We start from the raw sequence: 26,354 nt of genomic DNA, 5'->3' as shown, positions 1-26,354 counted from the left end.
ATCATGCCATGTAACATAAATATAATTGAACTCTTTTAGCAAAAATTGCAAAAAATGTGCACAAAGGTCTCTGCCATTGATCATTTTGTCCAATAAAGTCAGTTTTTACTTAATCAAACTTGGCTAGATGGCCTCCTATACAACCAGATACTTCCCACACGATGTTACAAAATTAGTGTATAAGCAGATCAACATTTTCTGCTGGGCAAACATCAAAATTCTATGTAGCTTATCCCGAATCTGTTTGGCAGCTTTGAATTCCCAAATACAAAGTAAAGGCTTGATGTCAAGGGATAGAATTAGCTGTTTCCTTCATTTTAAAATGATATCAATCCTTTTAGCAAGATCAGCTTCATAATTTTGCACACTTACTTGCAGCTTAATCATATCATCATATACAATGTCAGAGATTTTGTCACATTCTCAAGATAGATTGTAAGAGGTGGAGCAGAGATCAGCTCACTGGACTTGTATTCAGGACATCTGACCATCCTGATTTCTGTTTCCAGCAATTGCCCTAAACCACTCCAGGTAAATGCCAGGATGATCCCTCTCAAGGGGCATAGCAGATTTCCTTCTCTATCCTTTCAAATCTGAGATTGTGCTCAATGTCTAATAACCTGCTATCAACGGGATGTTAAACTCTAAATCTTTCTTCCTACAGTCTAAAACAGTTCTCATTGTAATCCTCCAGGTTCCCCAATTTGCTTCACCAGTGTGTTTGTCAATTTGCTGTCTTTCGTCAGCCATTGTGTCATTATTTTCAATTCTATAATGTCAAATTACCATTAAAATCAACTAAAATTGTCACAGTTCGTGGAAACATTACTAACTATGCATCCCTGCTAACACGTTAATAAAACATGAAATGTATTTTAAAATAGAAAATTTATTTAAAACAGAAAATTTACCAAGCACAAGCAACACCCCTCTTAAGTCAACTCAAGAAGTTTCTACACCAACAATGGACAACTTTCAAAGATTAATAATACATATGTACAAGTATTACAACTGTGAATAAACACTTATACTTTTTGTAGCATGCAGTTTGTTTCCAATATCCTCTTTAAAATTCTTTAATATCTACACAATTTTCAATAGAGTGCTAATGACAGCCCGGACCACCTTAGCTTTTTCAAAAAAGCTTGGATGCCACCTTTTCACTAGCTATAAGCTGTAAATTATTTAATGGATATATAAAAAATCTATTCACCAAGCAGCGGCAGAAAACACACGTAAGATGGTTGTAACTGGCAAGCTTTTGGGGCCAGTTGCTCCTTCTTCAGGCAGAAGGGTTGAAGGGGAAGGAAGAGGGGTGAAAGAAAAGGATTGGAGAGGTCTAGAAAAAGGGGTATATTTCAGGAAAGTCACCCAGAACCGTGGGTCAGGGGAGACTTAACATACATACATTCTGTAATTGTATAACCAATGACATTATAGCAACTTGAGTCAGGTATAAGTGACAAATTATTCAACTCTCAGCATTCTTGTGTATCTGGTAACATTATGTTTTAAAACTGCAATTGAAATCACAAAAGTAGAAATGAATCATATTCAAATTTCTTTACACAAGCCATCTCTGCAATTTTTGCTGTTTCGTAACAGGAACTCTACAATCTGTAATCTTGAAGTGACAAATATTGAAAATGGGGGAAGAGGTGCACATTTCAGCTTAGATGCCAGAAACATCTTGGTGGTGCATGTTAGTGGTGACAAAAATAACTTCCCTTACTTTCAGTGTTTCCTAAATTATAGGTGCAAGTGAACAGTGTTTTTTATTGTATGAAATGTTACATAATCTTAATAAACTATTTCTACATATACTTTATTTTTTATCATGCAATAAAAACAATTTTCATTTTTTTCCCCAAAAATATCATGTTCATTATTCTGATTTTTTTTTTAAGGGTTGCTGGTCCTTGAGCAGGTCTGTGTTGCAGCCTTGGACTGTAACAGACTGGATGTCGCAGACAGATGTGTGCACACACTTTCTACAGAATTTCCTACTAGCTTAAGAGTCCGACGTCTTAGAGTTCTTCAGTTGGAAGCAATGGAACGGTACATTTAAATGTTATGACCATTTTAAATTGATTATAAAATATAAAATAATACTGTTTTTACTCCAATTTATGATCTGTTTGTTCAGTCAATAAAAGGATATCGGCTCTGTGTGTGTGTGTGTGTGTGTGTGTGTGTGTGTGTGTGTGTGTGTGTGTGTGTGTGTAAGAGAGAGAGAGAGGGGGGGGGGGAGGGGGGGTGGTTCATACAGTAATTTTAGTGCATGTTATGTATATCATACAGTTTCTGTACTTTTTTTTTTTTTTTTTTTTTTTTTTTTGCGGGGGGAAGGGAGACGGCACTCATAGCTCTTGCTGTGTTGATGCCAATATTAGGATTGGAAATGGAGGCTGTCGAAAACACATAGCCAGTATTAAAGCAGACAAGAGCTTCTACAGTTATCTTACATATTTATGTTTTGATCATTTTTGCGATGATATGGACAAGTCATCATAAAAAGGGATGGGATTTGGCAAACATTATGCATGTAGTAATTTCTTAAAAAGTCTGTATTTGTACAGAGTGTTGCAGAGAACCAAGAACATTTGAAGCTGATGTTGGAAGCCCTGTATATTTAATAAGAATGGGTGGTTGTGGGAAGGAGGGAGATGCCATACTGTCAATGAGTAATGGACATTTAGTTGCAGAGGAGTGTAGTCACCATGAGTGTGCACACCAACATTGGTGACAATGTGACAGCTATACAAAGTGTATTTCGGCATCATTATGAGACCTCAAACCCCATCGCCCTCTCCCCTCAACCCGTGGTCAAGTTCCTTCTTCACACACAACCAACCAACACCTGGGTCTGTAGCTTTGAAGAAACTGGTTGGGCTTTGAAAAAGTGGCCTAGGGGACGTGTATTGTCGGTACATACCCCAGAAAACATTTATACTTCGCAGGCTGCAGTGGGAAGGATTCTCGTCATTCAGTGTGAAAAATTGCTTCGTCCTTGTGACTTGGACATTGAAATGTGCAAAGAATACTCCGTAATGTTCGATTTCACCCATATAGCTGTGTGGGGTAGCCATGCAGTCTGAGGTGCCTTGACACGGTTTGGGCGGATCCACCCATCGGAGGTTCAAGTCCTCCCTCGGGCATTGGTGTGTGTTGTCCTTAGTGTAAGTTAGATTAAATAGTGTGTAAGCCTAGAGACTGATAACCACAGCGGATCCTACACATACAGTTTTGTGAAATCTTCGTGGCTAAAATAAGTGAGAATGCTAACTTTATTCAAAATTTATGGATATCACACAGTGCTTTAGCTACTGTACAATGTGCTGTGTTGTCGTGGGATGACAGGCCCTTACTTCCCTGAAGATGGAGGCTGCTTCATTGTGTGACATCTCTCTTTGTTCTGTCAGCATGTTAGAGGCATTTTTGGACCAAGGCTCCGTTCTCTTCTGAATCGTGACATTCAGCACATCTGGTTTCCACAGGATGGAACTATCTCACACACTACCCAAGTACATTGTAATGTTTGTTTGGGGGTTACAATATTTCAAGGAATGCTAACATCAGGTGACCACGTCGATCATCAGACTTTTCAGTCTGTGACTACTTATTATGGGGCTCTTGGAGAGTGTAGTGTACCAGATGAGACCAAGAAAACTTGCTTAGCTCAAGATTCAAGTTGAAAAGAACATTGCCAGCATCCTGGAGAACACATTGTGCTGCACAGTGCAAAACTTTCAGAATCGACTTAATGAATGTGTCCGGCGAAAGGACGACACTTAAATAGTGCAATTTTTAAAAAGCAAAGCATAATTAAATTTCACTCGTATAGCACACACATTTCGGCATCAGGTAAAGTTTTGAAGTTCCCTTCATTTTCTCCGATTATTTCAGATTTTCTCATTTCTCTGCACCATTCTGTATTATTCTAAAGATTAATTGATGCTGTAATCATTTAGAGTTTTTTATACGCACATACTTGACTCGTGTCACTTTGCAGGGCTCAGCATAATGGTACAGTCCTGCCAAAATTGCCTGAAAAACATCTTTACTGAAATAGTTTAGCAAAAGTCGCTTTAAGAAACAAATACTAAATAGTTTGGAAACAGAAACCCAGTTACCACAAAATTCCCAATCTTTTCAAATCAGTTGCATTAAATTCCTGAAGAAAAAAGTTGACTCTTATTCCAGTAGGTAGATCATAATATTTGATTGATAATTTTGAACAACTGCCAATTTCCTCGTGAGAGTCACGTGATATGTCACAGAAAATGTTACAATTAGATTCTAGTGCACCAATGATCACATTGTGTTTCTTATCTGAATATTGAATTTTATACTGAAGAAAGTTTAATAAGACTCAGTACAGCTGAAAATTATTTGTGACATTGAACACAATCGGCACGTTAAACTCTTCAGTGCGGCAAAGAAATACAATTTGGCACTGTCTTCTTTGTGCAGTATACTGTGAAAAATAAGCAAGCACTTTTGAATCCTGAAAGTCACCACCCTTCTGCATTAAAAAGGGAGAACTTTCATGCTTTGTTGTTTAAAGGGGCGTACAGTTTAATTGGACAATTACCTGTTCGAGTCAGCATCTGTACAATTATCTGAACTGGAAGTGGGTAGGCTACATACAGTTTGAGCCTCAGTTCTCTTGATTCTGTCATTCCATGCAGTATCTGTGGTGAAGAAGAGACAATGGGTAACAGAAGAGAGAGTTGCAACTTGTGTGAGCGCAGATGAATTGCTTCAGTTCTTTCCTAAAAGCAGGTCAAAAGTTTTAATGATGGCCACAAGTTGAGGTTTAGAAGACAGGCAACAAAAAGACTATACAGAGTGAGTGGACTTAGAAGTTATTGAACATTGGAGTATGAATATTTTGCTACGTCTGAGGTTATGAGAAATAATTTCAGTCTTGGCGGAAGTGGGGTCTCCTCTAATTTATTAAAAATATGAAATCACAATTGTGTGTCTCTGGAGAACTGCTGAAATTTGTATGAAGTTTCTTAGGAATTTAGATGCCAAGATGGGTGCAGCAGGAAGGAATATCTTTCTTATGACTGACAGATGTCCTGCACAACCAAACATAATGCCATTTCTCAGAAATGTTGATGTGTATCTTCCTGCTAACTGTAAAAGACAGCTGAAGCCTCTAGACCTGGGTATAATTCATCCTGTGGAAACTAAATACAGAATGGCTGTTGTGCAGTGGTCAACTTCATTCCTCAAAAGAAAGGATGTAATGAAAACAAATGTTTTATAGGTTATGCAAATGTTTGCTGCTGCCTAAAATGGTGTAACCAAATGGACTGTGTTTAACCCTGCAGACTGTGGGTCAGTATCAGTTTATGTAGAAGAAAATAATGATTTCTCTGAATGCTGCCGTAAATATTGCAGCAAGTGTGACATACCAGGACTTTGTTGTGATGACAATAGCCTCTCTTTTCCACATCAGATAAATGTGTTTAAATAGAGAACCAAGCAGAGTTGTGGGAGGGAGGAGGGAAGACCCTGTTGACAGATTAAGTTTCGCTCATTTAGTGTGGACGATCTGGTTCTACCCAGTGTCAGCCAGCTAATGCAATAACTTTTCTCAATATGTCATGCTGGCAGCAAAAAGCAAAGTACACTTCTTTTCTTTTTATTTAAGAAATAAAGGATAATATTTAAGGATTTTGAATACAGCAATTTCTTTTTGATTCTTGATGCTGTCTTTCAACTGAGATCCAAATTAGTGTTTTTTGCCTGAGGCTTTAAAATAAATACGTATTAAGTTAATGAAAGTATGTGGCATGTATACAAATTATAAATTGAACTCCTGCTGTATTTTTCTGTTTGTATCTGAAGGCCAATCTCGGGAACTACTGTGGAGATTATGATACAATTTTCACTAATAGATAAACTGATGCATGAGGAAGGTTGTTGTTGTTGTTGTTGTTGTTGTTGTTGGTGGTGGTGGTGGTCTTCAGTCCTCAGACTGGTTTGATGCTCTTCATGCTACTCTATCCTGTGCAAGCTTCTTCATCTCCCAGTACATACTGCAGCCTACATCCTTCTGAATCTGCTTAGTGTATTCATCTCTTGGTCTCTCTCTATGATTTTTACCCACCACGCTGCCCTCCAATACTAAATTGGTGATCCCTTGATGCCTCAGAACATGTCCTACCAACCGATCCCTTCTTCTAGTCAAGTTGTGCAACAAACTACTCTTCTCCCCAATCCTATTCAGTACCTCCTCATTAGTTATATGATCTACCCATCTAAAATCTTCAGCATTCTTCTGTAGCACCACATTTCGAAAGCTTCTATTCTCTTCTTGTCCAAACTATTTATCATCCATGTTCCACTTCCATACATGCCTACACTCCATACAAATACTTTCAGAAAAGACTTCCTGACACTTAAATCCATACTCGATGTTAACAAATTTCTCTTCTTCAGAAACACTTTCCTTGCCATTGCCAGTCAACATTTTATATCCTCTCTACTTCAAACACCATCAGTTATTTTGCTCCCCAAGTACCAAAATTCCTTTACTACTTTAAGTGTCTCATTTCCTAATCCAATTTCCTCAGCATCACCCGACTTAATTTGGCTGCATTCCATTATCCTCGTTTTGCTTATCCTCCTTTCAATACACTGTCCATTCCATTCAACTGCTCTTCAGATTCTCTGCTGTCTCTGACAGAATTAAAATGTCATCAACAAACCTCAAAGTTTTTATTTATTCTCTGTGGATTTGAATTCCTACTCCACATTTTTCTTTCGTTTCCTTTAATGCTTGCTCAATATATAGTTTGACTAACATCGGGGAGCGGCTACAGCCCTGTCTCACTCCCTTCCCAACCACTGCTTCCCTTTCATGTCCCTTAACTCTTGCAATTGCCATCTGGTTTCTGTAGAAATTGTAAATAGCCTTTCGCTCCCTGTATTTTACCCCTGCCACCTCCAGAATTTGAAAGAGAGTATTCCAGTCAACATTGTCAAAAGCTTTCTCTAAGTGTACAAATGCTATAAATGTAGGTTTGCCTTTTCTTAATCTAGCTTCTAAAATAAGTCATAGAGTCAGTATTGCCTCACGTGTTCCCATATTTCTACGGAATCAAAACTGACCTTCCCTGAGGTCGGCTTCTACCAGTTTTTCCATTTGTCTGTAAAGAATTCGCCTTAGTATTTTGCAGCCATGACTTGTTAAACTGATAGTTCGGTAATTTTCACATCTGATGACACCTGATTTCTTTGGGATTGGAATTATTATATTCTTCTTGAAGTCTGAGGGTATTTCGCCTGTCTACATTTTGCTCACCAGATGGTAGAGTTTTGTCAGGACTGGCTCTCCCAAGGCTGTCAGTAATTCTAATGGAATGTTATCTACTCCCAGGGCCTTGTCTCGACTTAGGTCTTTCAGTGCTCTATCAAACTCTTCACGCAATATCATATCTCCCATTTCATCTTCATCTACATCCTCTTCCATTTCTGTAACATTGTCCTCAAGTACATCGCCCTTGTACAGACCGTCTATATACTACTTCCACCTTTCTGCTTTCCCTTCTTTGCTTACAACTGGGTTTCCATCTGAGCTCTTGATATTCATACAAGTGGTTCTCTTTTCTCCAAAAGACTCTTTAATTTTCTTGTAGGCAGTATCTATCTTCCCCCCTGCGGGTTCGGGGGTAAGAATAGGCCCGCGGTATTCCTGCCTGTCGTAAGAGGCGACTAAAAGGAGTCTCAACCTTTTCGGCCTTATATGATGGTCCCCTCTCGGGTTTGACCTCCATCTTTCTCCGAAGAGCGAGCCACTTGGGGAAGGGCGCCTAACATGGTGCACTGTACCTGTCGTGCATTGAGATCTTTAGCCGGCTTTCTCGACGTTGCAATGGTGTCCCGCTCATTTTCCACCTCTTGGGCGAGGATACGTCCCTGGGTGCGATTACCATGCTGCACTGTGCAGTGTTGCTTTTCGCTGCGACGACGACCTTATACATTTTTGCACGTAAGATCCAGCACGGTAGCCAGTCCGTTGTGGTGGGACCGCCATGTATCCTGTTGGTTGTAGCCCCCTTGACAACACAGGGATCGCTCTACTGATACCTGCGCTGTTTACTCCCCATGTATGCCAAGGAGTAGATGCCCATCTCCCTGGGGCATCAGGACTCCCGGCAATGGCCATCTTGCCAGGTGGCTCTTGCTGTGGCTGGGTGGCGCCCATGGGGAGGGCCCTTGGTCGGAGTAGGTGGCATCAGGGCGGATGTCCCGCAATGAAGCATGGTACATCATCTCTTGCTGGTGGCCAGCCACCAGAAGTCTCTAAGTGTTCAAGGGCTCATTTTAAAGCTAACGTTTACGACCTCAAATCATTCCCATCCCTGGCCACACCATGGGAGGAACGAAAGGCAATGAATGATAGTGACATGTATTCTCCCAGGTATCTCATCTGTACCAGAGCTGATAGGGAATCCTTTGTATCCATGGAGCCTCAGTTCTTTGTAGAGCATTTGGAGGACAAGTTTGGGGAGGTGGAGGGCTTGTCTAAAATGCGCTCTGGGTCAGTTTTGATAAAAGCAGCATCCTCCGCCCAGTCACGCAGGTTGCTTGCTTGTGACAAGCTGGGGGATGTTAACGTTACCATCACACCACATAAGAGTTTAAATATGGTCCAGGGGACCTACTTCTGCAGTCTGATGACGAGCTGTGCGCCAATTAGAGCGTAGAGGTGTTCATTTCGTCCGGCGCATTCATCGGGTTCCGAGGGGGTGCCTTCATCTTGGCCTTCGAGGGTGATACATTACCGGAGAAGGTCAAGGTGATGGTCTACCGTTGTGACGTCAAGCCCTATATCCCTCCCCCGATGCGGTGCTTTAAGTGCTGGAAGTTCGGCCATATGTCTTCCCGCTGTACTTTCAGCCTCACATGTTGAGATTGCGGACATCCATCTCATCCCGATACTCCATGTGCTCCGCCTCCCATCTGTGCCAACTGTAAAGAGCCTCATTCACCTTGCTCGCCAGACTGCAGGATCTTACAGAAAGAAGGCAAAATCATGGAATATAAGACCCTGGACCCACTGACTTACACTGAGGCTAAGCGGAAATTTGAACGGCTACATCCCGTGCGCATGATGTCATCTTATGCCTCCACTGTCACTCCTGCTCCAGCTCCTTTAGCTGCACCACCGATAGTCAGCTCTCAGCGTCAGAGGACCTCACCTGCCCCCTTGACGATGGAGGCCCCTTCCCCTTCTCTTGCTGTTGCCCCCACACCATCTACCTCGGGAGCAGCACCCACTAAACCACCAGGGACACCAGTCCCCACTTCTAAGCTGGAGAAGCGTAAGTCTTCTTCGGCTTCTCTCGCTCGGAAGGGATCCCTTGGGTCACTCCCTTCCCAGGTTTCTACCAGCGGCACAGCAGACACCAACCAGTGGCTGAAGAAGCCACAGGTCGCTGGTCATCGAGCTTCGCGATCATCTTCGGTTCCGGAGACTGACTCCAATAAGCCCTATCAGCAACGGCAACCAAAGGAACAGCGAGATAAAACAACACTGCAGCCCTGTAAGACCAAGGCACCCGCGATGGCTCCTACTCCACCACTACCTAAAAGCTCTGCGTCTGAGGATGAGGTGGAGATTCTTGCATCCGCTGAGGACCTCGCTCTCGCCGGTCTCTCAGACGCAATGGATAGCATTTGCACGGGTGCTCCATTGGAGGCAACAGGTGACCCAGCGGCATAATCTGTCTTTCCAGTCCCGTCATGCCTTTCTCAGCCATGGACAACACCGTCCTCCAGTGGAACTGCAGCGGTTTCTTCCACCATCTAGCCGAGCTCCACCAACTTATCAGCCTTCACCCATTGCTCTGCAGGAAACTTGGTTTCCGGCAATTCGAACCCCCGCCCTCCGTGGCTATCGGGGTTATTATAAGAACCGGGCAGTTTATGAAAGGGTGTCTGGTGGCGTCTGCATATATGTCCTGAACTCTCTTCACAGTGAGTCTGTCCCTCTCCAAACACCTTTAGAGGCTGTTGCTGTTCGGGTGTGGACGCCACAGGCTGTTACCATCTGCAGTCTTTACCTTCCACCGGATGGTGATGTCGCGCAGCATGTCCTGGCTGCTCTGATAGCCCAATTACCGCCACCTTTCTTGTTACTGGGCGACTTTAACGCCCATAACCATCTGTGGGGTGGGTCAGTGGCAACAGGTCGAGGCGCCATGGTTGAGCATTTATTGGCGCAGCTCGATCTCTCGATATTAACTGATGGCGCCTTTACACACTTCAGTGTGGCGCATGGCACATACTCCGCCATTGACCTTTCCATCTGTAGCCCTAGCCTCTTACCGTCTGTCCAATGGAGAGTGCATGACGACCTGTGTGGTAGTGACCACTTTCTGATCTTTCTGTCATTGCCACAGCATCAATCTTCTGGGCACCCTAGCAGATGGGCTCTGAATAAGGCTGACTGGGACTTGTCTTCCCCACTGCCGCTATTGAGCCTCTCTCTAACGATGACATTAATGCAGTGGTTAAATCGGTCATCACCGGCATCATTACTGCCGCCGAATCTGCCATTCCCTGTTCTTCTGGGTCTTCTCGGCGGCGGACTGTGCCTTGGTGGTCGCCTGAGATCGCTGAAGTGATTAAAGCTCGCCGGCGGGTGCTCCAGCGTCACAAGCGACATCCGTCAATTGAACACCTTATCGCCTTCAAATGGCTGCGTGCGCGAGCCCGCCGCATTATCCGTCAACGCAAGCAGGAGTGCTGGGAGCGGTATGTGACCACCATTGGCCTCCATGTCACTCCATCGCAGGTCTGGGCCAAGATTCGACGCCTCTATGGCTATCGGACCCCTGTCAGCGTCCCTGCGCTCTCACTGAATGGAGCAGTTTGTACTGACTCCGACGTTATTGCAAACCGCTTGGCAGAGCACTTTGCCCTGAATTCCGCTTCTGCCAACTACCCCTTGGGCTTCCAATCCATTAAAGAGCGGATAGAACGTCAGAGTCTTTCTTTCCAGAATGAGATTTTCACTCTGCAGCGGAGTGTGCGCTGATATGAAACTTCCTGGCAGATTAAAACTGTGTGCCCGACCGAGACTCGAACTCAGGACCTTTGCCTTTCGCGGGCAAGTGCTCTACCAACTGAGCTATCGAAGCACGACTCACGCCCGGTACTCACAGCTTTACTTCTCACAGCTTTACTTCGGCCAGAGTCTTTCTTTTCGCACCCACCTTCCTGAATTGTACAATGTTCCATTCAGTAAGTGGGAATTTCGCAGTGCCCTCGCCGCTTGTCCTGATACTGCTCCTGGGCCAGATAGCATCCACTCTCAGATGCTGAAACACCATTCAGGGGATTGCCAGCGACGCCTCCTCGACCTTTACAACCACATTTGGGTCGAGGGTGAGTTTCTGTCGCAATGGCGGGAAAGTCTTGTTGTCCCCATTCTGAAACCGGGGAAGAACCCTTTAGAGGTGGACAGCTACCGTCCCATTAGCCTCACCAACGTTCTTTCCAAGTTCCTTGAATGGATGGTGAGCCGGTGCTTGAATTGGGTACTGGAGTCTCGGGGCCTTCTGGCTCCGTCTCAGGGTGGGTTCCGTAAAGGCCGCTCCGCCGCCGACAATCTGGTGAGCCTGGAGTCGGCCATCCGTACTGCCTTTTCCCGCTGTCAGCATTTGGTCGCTGTCTTTTTTGACATGCGGAAGGCATACGATACGACATGGCGTCATCACATCCTTTCTAAGCTTCATGGATGGGGTCTTCGAGGCCCTCTGCTGATCTATATCCGCAATTTTCTGTCGTATCGTACCTTCCGCATGCACGTCGTGGCATCATATAGTTCCTCCCAAGTCCAGGAGAACGGTGTGCCACAGGGTTCTGTTCTAAGTGTCTGTCTGTTTTTAATAGCCATTAACGGGCTCCCTGCGGCCGTGGGAAATTCTGTCTCCGCTTCCCTGTATGCTGACGACTTCTTCCTTTACTACAGCTCTATTGGCATTGCAGCTGGTGAACGTCAGCTATAGAGCGCAATATGCAAGGCGCAGTCTTGCGCTGTAGCACATGGTTTTCAGTTTTCGGCAGCCAAGACCTGCGTTATGCATTTCTGCCGGCGACGCACTGTTCACCCGGAGCAGCGGCTTTATCTTGACGGCAAGCATCTTACAGTGGTGGAGTTACATAGGTTTTTGGGGTGGTTTTTGATCCCCGGTTGACTTGGCTGCCTCATATTTGGCAGCTTAAACAGGCGTGTTGGCGGCATCTAAATGCTCTGTGATGCCTGAGCCACACCTGGTGGGGCACCGACCGATCTACTCTCCTACGGCTTTACCAGGCGTTAATCCAGTCCCGTCTGGACTATGGGAGTCTGGCTTATGGCTCAGCATCCCCATCTGCGTTGCGGCTGCTGGACCCAATCCTCCACAGCGGGATACGCCTTGCCACTGGTGCCTTCCAGACCAGCCCTGTGGACAGCATACTTATGGAGGCTGGTGTCCCTCCACTGCGGTTACAACGCCAACAATTACTGGCTGCTTATGCTGCCCATGTTTTTAGCTTGCCCGGGCATTCAAATTATTGTGTCGTGTTCCCGCAGTCAGTCGTCCATCTGTCAGAACTTCGGCCCCGGTCGGGTTGTCCGATCGCCATACGCGTCAAACAGCTTCTCTACGGGCTTGGGTGTTTCCCTGTACCACCTCCTTTCCGGTCACCTCTGCGTACACCCCCATTGTGTGTGCCTCGCCCTTGCCTTTGGCTCGACTTGGTACAGGTCCCGAAGGACTCAGTCCCTCCGGAGGCCTTCCGACGCCGCCTTTATTCCATCCTGGCCACGTATCAGGGCTCTGGCATTGTCTACACCGACGGTTCGATGGTTGCTGGTCGTGTCGGTTATGCACTAACTCTGGGGGACCATTCTGAACAATGTTCGTTGCCGGCTGGCTGCAGTGTTTACACTGCTGAGCTGGTCGCCATCTTTCGTGCCCTAGAGTATACCCGCTCCTGCTCAGGTGAGTCCTTTGTTATCTGTAGCGATTCCTTGAGTGGTTTACGAGCTCATGACCAGTGTTTCCCTCGTTCTCGTCTGGTGATGGCTATCCAGGAGTCCCTGCATACTCTTGCCTGTTGTGGCAGATCTGTGTTCTTTGTTTGGACCCCGGGCCATTTTGAAACTGTTGACCGCCTGGCGAAAGAGGCCACCAGTGCATCATCTCTGGAGATTGGCCTCTCAGCAACTGATTTGCGGGCAGTCTTACGCCGCAAAGTTCTTTAGTTTTGGGATGCTGAATGGTGCGGTCTGGCCACACCTAACAAACTCCATGCCATCAAGGACACGACGACTGTGTGGCACTCCTCCTTGCGAGTCTCTCGCAAGGAGTCTGTCGTCCTCTGCCGACTTCGCATTGGGCACACACGGATGACCCAAGGCCCCTTATTGCGCCGTGTGGACCCCCCTCTATGCCGCTGCGGCTTGGCATTGACAGTGGCCCACGTTTTGTTGGACTGTCCACTTTTATCTGTGCTCAGGCAGACGTTTGCACTGCCTGACACGCTCTCTGCTCTTTTATTAGATGACTCTGCCATGGAGGACTTGGTTTTGCGTTCTATTTGGACAGGGGGTTTTTATCCTTTAATCTGAGTGTTTGTTTTATAGTGTTGATACTAGCTTTTAGCCTCTGATTTTAAACTAAGTTTTTAATATGTTCTTGGTTGGCTTTTCCTTTTTTTTTTTCTCCATGGTCGGCCAACCACCGTCACACTGTGGGTTTTAATTTGTTTTGTCTGGTTTCTGTCAGAGTATTTCATGTTCTGTTTCGTCTGCTGCCTTTCCTGTTGTTCGTTTTTTACTCTCTTTGGGCGGTTTTAGGTTTTTTTTTTGGAAAACTGGACCGATGACCATAGTAGTCTGGTCCCTTTACTCCTACAAACCAACCAGTATCTATCTTACCCCTAGTGAGATGAGCCTCTATATCCTTACATTTGTCCTGTAGCCATGCCTGCTTAGCCGTTTTGCACTTACTGTCAATCTCATTTTTGAGACGTTTGTATTACTTTTTGTCTGCTTCATTTGCTGCATTTTTGTATTTTCTCCTTTCATCAATTAAATTCAATATATCTTCTGTTACCCAAGGATTTCAACTAGCCCTCATGTTTTTAACTACTCGATCCTCTGCCGCCTTCACTACTTCATCCCTCAAAGCTATCCATTCTTCTTCTACTGTATTTCTTTCTCCCATTCTTGTCAATTGTTCCCTTATGCTCTTCCTGAAACTCTGCACAACCTCTGGTTCTTTCAGTTTATCCAGGTCCCATCTCCTTAAATTCCCACCTTTTTGCAGTTTCTTCAGTTTTAATCTACAGTTCATAACCAATACATTGTGGTCAGAGTCCACATCTGCCCCTGGAAATGTCTTACAATTTAAAACCTGGTTCCTAAATCTCTGTCTTACAATTATATAATCTATATGAAACCTTCTAGTATCTCCAGGGTTCTTCCATGTATACAACCTTCTTTTATGATTCTTGAACCAAGTGTTAGCTATGATTAAGTTGTGCTGTGTGCAAAATTCCACCAGGCGGCTTCCTCTCTCATTTCTTACCCCCAATCCATATTCACCTACTACATTTCCTTCTCTTCCTTTTCTTACTATCGAATTCCAGTCACCCATGACTATTAAATTTTCGTCTCCCTTCATTATCTGAATAATTTCTTTTATCTCATCATACATTTCTTCAATTTCTTCGTCATCTGCAGAGCTAGTTGGCATATAGACTTGTACTACTGCCGTATTCGTGGGCTTCGTGTCTATCTTGGCCACAATAATGCATTCACTGTGCTGTTTGTAGTAGCTTACCTGCATTCCTATTTTCCTATTCATTATTAAACCTACTCCTGCATTACCCCTGTTTGATTTTGTATTTATAACCCTATATTCACCTGACCAAAAGTCTTGTTCCTCCGGCCCACCGAACTTCACTAATTCCCACTACATCCAACTTTAACCTATCCATTTCCCTTTTTAAATTTTCTAACCTACCTGACTGATTAAGGGATCTGACATTCCTCGCTCCGATCCATTGAACGCAAGTTTTCTTTCTCCTGATAACGATGTCCTCCTGAGTAGTCCCCGCCCGGAGATCCGAATGGGGGACTATTTTACCCAAGAGGATGGCATCATTATTTATCCATACAGTAAAGCTGCATGCCCTCGGGAAAAATTACACCCGTAGTTTCCCCTTGCTTTCAGCCGTTCGCAGTACCAGCACAGCAAGGCTGTTTTGGTTAGTGTTAAAAGGCCAGATCAGTTAATCATCCAGACTGTTGCCTCTGCAACTACTGAAAAGACTGCTGCCCCTCTTCAGGAACCATACGTTTGTCTGGCATCCTAACAGATACCCCTCCGTTGTGGTTGCACCTATGGTACGGCTATCTGTATCGATGAGGCACGCAAGCCTCCCCGCCAACGGCAAGGTCTATGGTTCGTGGGGGGGGGGGGGGAAGGTTTTTGTATGTAACATTATCACTAGACCTTGGCCTTTTAAGTTCTAAAAATCTTAAATTAGGTACTAAAATAGGTTCTATCACTTTCAAAAATAGGTTATAAAAATCAGAAAATAAATGACCAAAATCTGTTATTTTATTGTGTAGAAACATAAATAGATTGACAAAAATCCCCAGTATATTATTGTCCACGTCCATAATTACAGTCACAGTAAATTACTAACACTTTCTCCAGATTTTCTGTAGAGAAGCTGTATCTCTTGTCTGTTAATAGCATCTTATATGCTGAGAATCAGCGTTCAACGCCAACAGATGTTACTGGGGCATATTAAAATGAGGTTATTAGGTAAAATGGGACCGCACACTCATGTTCATCATTGCATCATTGTAGTTTGCAAGTACTTTATCAAGTACTTTATTTTCATCTAGACTGTCATGGAAAAGTAATTTGAGAACTGCATTAACAAAGGAGCAATTGCTTCCTGGTTAATCATTTATAGCCCCTTGCTGCAGATCAGATGAGATACAGAGCGAATGTCGGGATCTGACTTTCCAACAACCAAATTAGCCACCTATTGACATTGTCTGTCAATTGTGTCATTGACAGAGATCCACATGTATGAATTGCCTATATCTTCCCTTTTCCTGCTCAGTGTATTTTCATATAAAGTATCTAAATAGTTACTTCTCAGTGTGGATTCTGATGTGACAGTATTTCTCGAGAAAGCTTTTGAATTGGGCTATTTTCATCTGCATTGAATGACATGTTTGCTCCAACAATGTCTCAATAAAGATCAATATGAAATTTGTTTTTATTGCATTTAGTTTAGATGCAAACTTTGTGTCAAGTTTGATTTATTTTTTAAATTTGCCTGGTGTTCAATCCCCGCAACATGCTGACTCAAATGTGACATCTGTTCAGAACGTGCATAAAAACAAAAAGAAATGAGAAATACTTTGTGGAAGAATTTACATACAAGATCTACTTAGCAAAACTAATGTACATTAAGGGTTTAGAAACAATATTTTTGCATTTGCATGTGTCTGGTCAAAGTTAACTCAGGAAAAACAGTGGCATCACTGTTCTCTGAGTGGACTTACCACTTAAAAGGTTAACATTTTACTTATATCTTTGTTGCACACATTGCAGCAAATAACTCTTTCATCTGTAGAGAAATCAGGAAATTCTTGTAACCAATGACGAATCAGAGATGATTTGGAGCTGGCTATTTTCGGCATGCCTTACTCTCAAATATTTTATCTAAAATTGTAATTTTACAGTACCTAAAATACCTAATTTCATGTTAGAACCTGATCTAATTTTTAAAAATCCAGTAGCTGTGAAATATTACACCACACCCAAGCAGCACGCTGACCGATTGAATGGTGCAGGTATTTTCAATAGGCTATTCTGACAGGGCAGGAAGGCACTGGAGGCATATCACAAAGCTCTTCCGTGCCCTGCTGGCCCATTTGAAGTTTTACAGTGAGCAACAATGCTCTGCGGAGCAGGGTAGGCTGGAACAGCCTGGCGTATGCAGTCATCTGACTCACAATTGGCGTTCACGCATGCAAACAAACCAGTTGTCATTCAATTACTGTTTTCTGAGTAGCCGGTTCACCAGAAGAGTAGTTTTAGTCCTACAAATTTTATTTGACTGGATTTTTAAAAATTAGGTGCAGTCATGTTCTAACATGAAATTAGCTATTTTAGGTACTATAAGATTACAATTTTCGATAAAATATTTGTGTCATTCTTAGCTGGGAATACAACGAGAGAATGTTAGTCATAAAAGATTTTATTTAATTGGATTTTTAAAGTTTAGGTGCAATAAGGTACTAACCTGAAATTAGGTGTTTTTAGGTGCTATAAAACCAGTATTTTTGATCATAAATTGGCACAATTGGTGTATGTACAACTTTTATTGCCTTTATTTAATGAGGAACAAAATAGGTTTTTACCTAAAATCCGAGGTCTAATTACTACTATTCCTGACTGATCATATAGCCATAACACTTAGAGCTACCAGTGTGAAACCAGGTTGGATCATCAGTTAATATGAAGGAATACCGAAAAGTAATGCCTCCAAATTTTTTACTCTGTTCTCATTATCATTTGTAGTATTACGTGTCATGCACACTATTCAGTCGAGTTTTCCCATTTTGTTGATGCAAATTGTGACCTTCTGCTGCTAGAACACTGAATTGTAGCATGTAATGTACCTCTGTCTGGTGGTGAGAAACAGCAGGCTGTACTAGAGTTTTTAACTGCAAAGAATGAAGAATGAAAGCTGTGTACGGTGACAATGCCAGACCACACAGAGCACTGCAACCTCTGCAACAGTCCAAAGCATTGGATTCATTATCATCAATCATCTTACATAGTCCCGACTTTGCTCCATATGATTTCCAAAACTTAAAGAATGTCATCGAGGACTTCACTTTGATAATCATGAAGTGGTGCAAACAGGGATGAGATTGTGGCTCTATTAACAAAGTCAAACATTCTACATTGACTGTATCAACAAACTGCTCTCATGTTGAGATAAATGTTTTCATCACCTGTTCATCACCATCGGGACTATGTTGAGATATAAATATAACAATGAAACTAGCCAAAATGTAATATAACTGGTTAGATAAAAAAATCTACTCACCACACAGCAGCAGGAGATCACACATTTAAAAATGCTTTTACTTATGCAAGCTTTTGGAGCCAGTAGTTCACTTCTGGCAGAAAGGTGGAGGGGTAGGAAGAGGGTGAAAAGAGAATAACTGGAGAGCTTCTCATCCCATCCAGTAAGTCTCCACTGACGTGGGGTTCTGGGTGACTTTACCAAACTACCACTGTTCCTAAAGCTCGCCAGTTCCTTTCCCTTTGTCCATCTTCCTTCCCCTTCAGCCTTCTGCTGGAAGGAGGAGCCCAATAGAAGGAAACTTCCACATGGGAAAAATATATTAAAAACAAAGATTCCAAGACTTACCAAGCGGGAAAGTGCCGGCAGACAGGCACAATGAGCAAAACACACAAACACACACACAGAATTACTAGCTTTCGCAACCGATGGTTGCTTCTTCAGGAAGGAGAGGGAAAGACGAAAGGATGTGGGTTTTAAGGGAGAGGGTAAGGAGTCATTCCAATCCCGGGAGCGGAAAGACTTCCCTTAGGGGAAAAAAAGGACAGGTGTACACACACACACACACACACACACACACACACACACACACACACACACTGCTTGTGTCTGTGTATGTGTGGATGGATGTGTGTGTGTGTGTGTGTGTGTGTGTGTGTGTGTGTGTGTGTGTGTACACCTGTCCTTTTTTTCCCCTAAGGGAAGTCTTTCCGCTCCCGGGATTGGAATGACTCCTTACCCTCTCCCTTAAAACCCACATCCTTTCGTCTTTCCCTCTCCTTCCTGAAGAAGCAACCATCGGTTGCGAAAGCTAGTAATTCTGTGTGTGTGTTTGTGTGTTTTGCTCATTGTGCCTGTCTGCCGGCGCTTTCCCGCTTGGTAAGTCTTGGAATCTTTGTTTTTAATATATATACATTCTCTTGCTGCTGCTTGGTGAGAAGATTTTTTTTTCATCCAATTACCTTATACTGAGATATAAATATGTAGACATGAAGAATAAAGATGTAGAATGTTAGTAAAACAAAGTCAGAGGCATTACTTTTCAGCATGCCTGTGTATACACACTGAAGAGCCAAAGAAACTGGTACACCTGCCTAATATCGTGTAGGGTCCCCGCAAACACACAGAAGTGCATGGACTTAACTAATGTCTGAAGTAGTGCTGGAGGGAATTGACACCATGTATCCTGCAGGGCTGTCCATAAATCCAGATGGATATCTCTTCTGAACAGCACACTGCAAGACATCCCAGATAAGCTCAACAACATTGATGTTGGGGAGTTTGGCGGCCAGCAGAAGTGCTCAGACTCAGAAGAGTGTTCCTGGAGCCACTCTGTAGCAATTCTGGATGTGTGGGATGTTACATTGTCTTGCTGGAATTGCTCAAGTCTGTCAGAATGCACAATGGAGGCAGGTGATCAGACAGGATGCTTATGCACATGTCAGAGTCTAATGTAGAAGTGTCAGGAGTCCCATATCAACCTACTGCACATGCTCCACACCATTACAGAGCCTCCACCAGCTTGACCAGTCCCCTGCTGACATGCAGGGTCCATGGATTCATAAGGTTGTCTCCATACCCGTACACGTCCATCCGCTCGATACAATTTGGAATGAGACTCGTCCAACCAGGCAATGTGTTTCCAGTCATCAACAATCCAATGTCAGCATTGACGGCCCAGGCGAGGCATAAAACTTTATGTTGTGCAGTCATCAAGGGTACACGAGTGGGCCTACATCTCTGAAAGTCCATATTGATGATGTTTTGTTGAATGGTCTGCACGCTGAAACTTGCTGATGACCCAGCATTGAAATCTGCAGCAATTTGTGGAAGGGTTCCACTTCTGTCATTTTGAAGGATTCTATCCAGTCATTGGTCCTGTTCTTGGAGGATCTTTTCCACCCGCAGCAGTGTCGGAGAGTTGATGTTTTACCAGATTCCCGATATTCACAGTACACTCGTGAAATGGTCATATGGGAAAATCTCCACTTCCTCGCTGCCTCGGAAATGCTGTGTCTCATTGCTCGTCCACCAACTATAACACCACCTTCAAACTCACTTAAATCTTGATAATCTGCCATTGTCTTACATAGGCGTTGCCAACTGCAATGCCATATTCTGCCTGTTTAAATATCTCTGTATTTGAATACACATGTGTATAACAGTTATTTTGGTACTTCAGTGTATATTAGGATTTGCTAGTGTCAAGTTGTGTATGTTTACGGTCAAATAGACCTAACTATGTTGCTTCAAAACTTCGAAATTTCTATTATGTGGCACTTCATTACCTTATTGGAGCTAACTCTATATTTAAGGAAAAAAATAATACAGTTTCCAGACATTTATTGAAAAGGGGTTTTAATGTGTCTGTCCAATTCTACTAAAGCACCAAAAAATTGGCAGGAGTATTGTTTATATAAAAAGAAATCATTTGATAAACATAACGAGGTAGCAGAATGGGCGAAGAGGTCAACTGCTGTTTAGTTACACTAATGGCAATAAATAACTGGAAACAGGAATTACTGTGAAATACGTAGGAGTAACCATCCAGGTTGACCTAAAGTGAAATGGCCACTTAAAACAAACTGTGGAGAAATATGTACCAAGTTAAAATTCTTTGCGAGAATCCTTTTTTGCAGTAGGATACAAAAAAAAAAAAAAAAAAAAATCACATATGGCAACTTCAGGGTTATAAGGGTGGGTGGGCTGGGGGCTGGGGGCAGGGGCAGGGGGAGGGGGAGGGGCTGTAAAAGTGCCCTTCTTACCTAATAGTCATAACAGCTGCTGCAACACGAGGCCATATGTTATCTTGATGCAAATTCCACTTTCTGTGGAGTTCCGTCCATTTCTTTAGGATATGACCTTTCATCAGTTGTTGAATGACATTCTTCTAGTACTGTGCAGTTACTGTCCAACCACAGGGAACTTGTGCGTATACCATGCAACAATAATCAAACAGTGTGATCTTGAAAGCATTAGTGACTGATTTCTAGACGCATGCTTATTTTGGGCAAAACTGACCCTTTTGGACTCGTGCTGTACTCTGTCGTTCCGTTTTAGTATCATAACAATAGACCCAAGATTCACTAGCAGCGATGATTCTTCAAAATGGTGTGAGCGTTTCCTACCAAAACTTCCAGAAATTTTGTGAGTTGTTAAACAATCACACGAGACTCCTTGCATTTTTTTTATTTTTATTTTTTATTATTTTGACCAACAATGAGATAATATTTGAAACGTTTAGCATGCTGCCTGGAAGCAGTTCAGTCATTTGGCCAAGGTAGTCAATGTGTGATATGTTTCAGAATGTGTTGTTATTACCAGCCATTTAATAAGTTAAGACTTCATGTATGTAGATATAAAATAGTATGAATTTTCAGGTATGATGAAGCACTAGAGTTGTTGGATTCAATAATCAAGAGAGATGAAACTAATGCAGCACCTCGAAAAAGGCGTGTAGCAATTTTTAAAGCAAGGGGCAAAATTCCAGAAGCTATTAAAGAATTGACAGACTATCTGAAAAAGTGAGTTCTTGGTGTTCATACTTGTGTATCTACTTTTCAGTATTAAAATATGCTTAAAAGGAGATGCAATTTCATATGAAGATGATTTTCATTACTGTTCTGGTGAAAGACACAATTTCAAAAATTTGTACAGGTTTATGAGTGACCAAGAAGGCTGGCAAGAACTTTGTGAGCTCTACCTAATGGAACAAGATTTAGCTCGTGCAGCTTTCTGTATGGAAGAATTGTTACTGCACAATCCACATTCTCATTTAATACATCAGCGTTATGCAGAAATAAAGTATACACAGGTTGGTGTTTTGTCTATTTTTGTCACCTACGCCATTAAATAATTACATTGACCCAAGCAATATATATTCATTAATAGTCTGTTGCCTCATTTTATTTGCTTACACAGTGATATTGTGTTTGAGATGAACAAGTATATAAAATGTATACCAAACAATGGAAAATCCAGGATGGAATGTAACAATATTATGAAAAGGGAAGTTGCTACTCACCATATAGCAGAGATGCTGAGTCGCAGATAGGCACAACAAAAATACTCTCACAATTAAAGCTTTCGGCCGTTGGCCTTTGTCAACAGTACTCTCTCTCTCTCTCTCTCTCTCTCTCTCTCTCTCTCTCTCTCAAATGTAACTCGCACACACAACTGCAGTTTCAGGCAACTGAAACCACACTCAGCATCTCTGCAACTTTCCTTTTCACAATATTGTGATATAAAATGCATGAGTATATAAAAAGTGTAAGTGTGTAAAATTTTGGCTTTTTTTTCAATAAGTATTCATAATAATCAAAATCTTATTGAGGACATTCTACAACTGAACAATTTAAAGTCAGTAAATGACTTGCATTTGTCTGTAATGTAAAGTATGAAATATAGTGTCAAAGACATTATCAATTCTCTTTCTGGCAGTCTGACAATAGATGCTTCTGGCATCACTGACGGGTCTCCGGTATACATTACCCTCTCTATCTGATTGAAATTTTTTCTTACTTTAGCATGTGGGTCATTCCATGTCAAATCAACACTTTAAATAAAAATTTGACATCACCCTCTTAGATTTTGCTGAAAGTTGGTATACTTATAGTGGGTGCTGAAACTAAGAAAAATACCAAATTTCATTTTTTTTCCCTTAAACCATTCCTGAAATATGGTCATGTAAACTTTTCAAAAACTTGCCAAAAATTTGTGAATGGACTTTTTTAAAATTGTCCTAGGAGCTGCCCTAATTGAGCTAGAGAGCTGGGAAAGGTGTCATTTTGCAGCATTTTTCATACTCTTTCCAGTGATATGCAACAAAATGTAGCTTCTCATTAATAACCTTTTTCAAAATACTAATTAATATTTTGATTTAATTTTTTTACGAAAAGTACATAATTGAAAATTTTCAAAATATTTCCGTAACTACTTCATACTGTTGTAAATCACATGGTGGAATATTAATGTGGGATAATGATGGGTTCATTCCCGCCTGGTTGGCCGTGCGGTCTAACACACAGCTTTCCGAGCTGGAAGGAGCGCGTGGTCCCCGGCACAAATCTGCCCGGTGGATTTGTGTCGAGGGCCGGTGAACCGGCCAGTCTGTGGATTATTTTTAGGTGGTTTTCCATTTGCCTCTGCAAATGCGGGCTGGTTCCCCTTATTCCGCCTCAGTTACACTATGTCGGCGATTGCTGCACAAACAAGTTCTCCACATACGCGTACACCACCCTTATTCTACCACGCAAACATAGGGGTTACACTCGTCTTGTGTGAGACATTCCCTGAGGGGTCCACCGGGGGACCAACCGCACAATAACCTTGGGTTCGATGTGAGGCGGCAGAGGGGTGAAGTTGACTGCGGTAGTTGTCGTGGGGTTGTGGACCAATGCAGCTGCGGCGGGGACGGAGCCTCTCTGATGTTTCTAGGTCCCCGCTTAACATACAATACAATACAATACAATGATGGGTGCGTTGTTAAAAAAATTATTCCGGACTCTTGTTTTTCACTAACAGCCGTAGTTTGACCAAACTGATCTTTAACAAACAGGAATTTCATTAAAATATACTGAAAGGTAAGTGAAAAATTACTAGAAATATCAGAATATCACCTTCTTAAAACAAAACTAAACAACATTTTCTATCATTGATTGCTAATATTTTTAGTTTCTTACAGTTTAAAGTAATAGTCTATTAACTGGCAAAACGAAATGTTGAGTGTGGGACCTATAGCTAAGATTTAAATAAGGTGTGAAAAACTTATAGCTAAGATTTAAATAAGGTGTGAGAAACTTGTGAGTAGACTATTGATGTAATACTTCTGGTCCACAAATACACATTTCATTAGCACAGACTTTAGCCACTGCATGAAGGCTGGGCATACTTGTGTTCCTGTCCATGTATGCAGCAGGCTGTGAACAAGTTGAAACCAGCACCATGCTTGATATCTGCACAATCATTCAGAGACTAGAGCCATTGTTGAGAGGATATAAGACTGTTACCTTCTAAGGCTTAATGTGCCTACAGCATTATTGTGCACTGTGGTTGTAGTGAAAATGTGTAACCTTAGAGAAGCTTACAAACATTTTAAAGACAAGTTTCTCTAAATTTGCAGAGTTGAGACCGAAACATAGTGTATTTGGTTGCTGGAGTGGCACACACACACTGTCTCTGTGTGCACAACTCGCCAAAAGAAAATTAATGATAGAAAATTCCAAACTAAATATAGTAACAAACAGCAGCAGCTTAAACACTTATAAGCAGTGCATTGCAAACGCACAACCCATCATCAGTTGATTGCAACTTGGGAAACTGTGAATACTGCCCAGGAGAAACTGTCATACGTAAAATTTTACAAGACTCTTTTGATGAAAACTTAATTGAACGAGTTCAGTTCCGACAGTGGATTGACCACTGTAATCTGAAAGTATTCAGAAAACTTCAGAAGAATTCATAGATTTATTTTGTAGTAAGATGTCTACTTTGATTCGGCATGAGTTCATTGCCAAGCAACAATGAACATACCTTAACTCCACAAGAGAGAACCTTATGGAATCTGAATTTGTTGTCATATGTGATTTTTCAGAAAATTATTGTATAGTTCTGCAGGATGAAGCTCAGAGTTACTGCTGAACAAGACAACAGATTACCATTCATCCTTTTGTTATTTATTACAAACAGTGAGACAAAATTGAGCATTGAGCTTTGTCATTGTTTCCGATTGCCTGGAGCACAATACAGTTGCGGTTTACACCTTTCAAAAGTGGCTTATTTCCTACCTAACAAATAAATTCCAAAAGCTACCAAAAAGGATATACTATTATTCTGACAGTTCTGCTGCTCAGAACAAAAATAAGAAAAACTTCCTGAACCTTTGCCTTCATTAAGAAGGCTTCAACATAAAAGCCGAGTGGCACTCTTCAGCCACAAAGCACTTTTTAGCCACAGCACATGGGGAAGGGCCTTGTGATGGAGTAGGAGATTCAGTTAAGAGACTGGCAGCTCATGAAAGTCTGCAAAGGCCGTACCACAATCATATCCAAACTCCACGAGATCTATTTGAGTGGGCAGTAGATAATATCACAAATGTTGATTTCGCGTATTCCACTCAAGAAATATTAAAAAGTCAGCTTGAAAAGGCATTGACAATCAAAGAAACACAGCAATTTAACACTTTCATTCCCAACAAAACATCAAAGTTAATAGTCAAATACTTTTCAGGTGATAAGCAGAGTTGGGAGAGGGAAGTAACTACATCACCAGACAAACTGAAGTTACAAGATGTATCAGGCTATGTCACCACTCTATGTAGCAGAAACTGGTGTCTTGGGTACATTTTAGAAAAATACAAATAACTTGATGAAGTGAAAATAACTTTTCTTCACTCATGTGGACCAACTAAGTTATTCTCCTACCCAGCACACGAAGATGTCCTTCAGGTGTCAGTTGTGGATGTTCTCACAAAAGTAAATCCGTTTACTCTGACAGGGAGAACATACATTCTTAATGAAAGTGATATAAACCAAACCCATTTGGCTTTATTAAAATGTAATCTGTGAAGTTCCAAGACAATTTATAGGAAAACTGCTTTCAACTGAGAACTTAATTTGTTTCTCAGGTTAGTGTTACCGGTAATGTATATTTTATAGAAAGTTGTTTCAAAATTACTGTTAGTACCTATTGTGTTAAATTTAGCTGTTACTCAAAAAAAGCGTAATGTATTTAATTTTTTTAATAGTTTCATTCCAAACATCATGTACCAGAACTGTAATGTAAATACTTGTACTTTTTCATTTCAGTTTGAAGTTAAATGCTCAAACTTTTTTGTTTCATCAGTTAATATACTGTTAGTTAAGTTGTGTGAAATTAAAATAAGCAATCAATTATAAAATATGCTGATTAGTTTTGTTTTAATAAGGTGATGTTTTGATATTTCTAATAGTTTTTTTACTTACCTTTCAGTATATTTTAATGAAATTCCTGTTTGTTAAAGGTCAGTTTGGTCAAACTACGGCTGTTAGTGAAAAACAAGAGTCCAGAATAATGTTTTTTAACAATGAACCCATCATCATCCCACATTTATATCTTGCCATGTGATTTACAACAGTATGAAGTAGCTGTGGAAATATTTTGAAAATTTTCAATTTTGTGCTTTTTGTAAAAAAAAAAAATTAAATCAAAATATTAATTAGTGCTTTGAAAAA

The 26,354-nt window shown here is 41.8% G+C and overlaps 1 protein-coding gene across 4 annotated transcripts in view; it reads left to right on the top strand.

Moving 5' to 3' along the window:
* LOC126356266 (ER membrane protein complex subunit 2-like) overlaps positions 1-26,354 on the top strand; it is a 72,159-nt gene that overhangs the window by 33,792 nt on the left and 12,013 nt on the right. For all 4 annotated transcript variants that reach the window (XM_050007122.1, XM_050007131.1, XM_050007113.1 and 1 more), the window contains 3 exons: positions 1,908-2,058; positions 21,525-21,668; positions 21,802-21,958. In XM_050007122.1, coding sequence (XP_049863079.1) covers positions 1,908-2,058; positions 21,525-21,668; positions 21,802-21,958 — 452 coding nt within the window. The remainder of the gene's footprint in view (positions 1-1,907; positions 2,059-21,524; positions 21,669-21,801; positions 21,959-26,354) is intronic.

This window comes from Schistocerca gregaria, chromosome 1, assembly GCF_023897955.1.
Source record: "Schistocerca gregaria isolate iqSchGreg1 chromosome 1, iqSchGreg1.2, whole genome shotgun sequence".
In the NCBI taxonomy this organism is placed as follows: Eukaryota; Metazoa; Arthropoda; class Insecta; order Orthoptera; family Acrididae; genus Schistocerca; species Schistocerca gregaria.
This window is presented reverse-complemented; position numbering and strand designations above follow the sequence as displayed.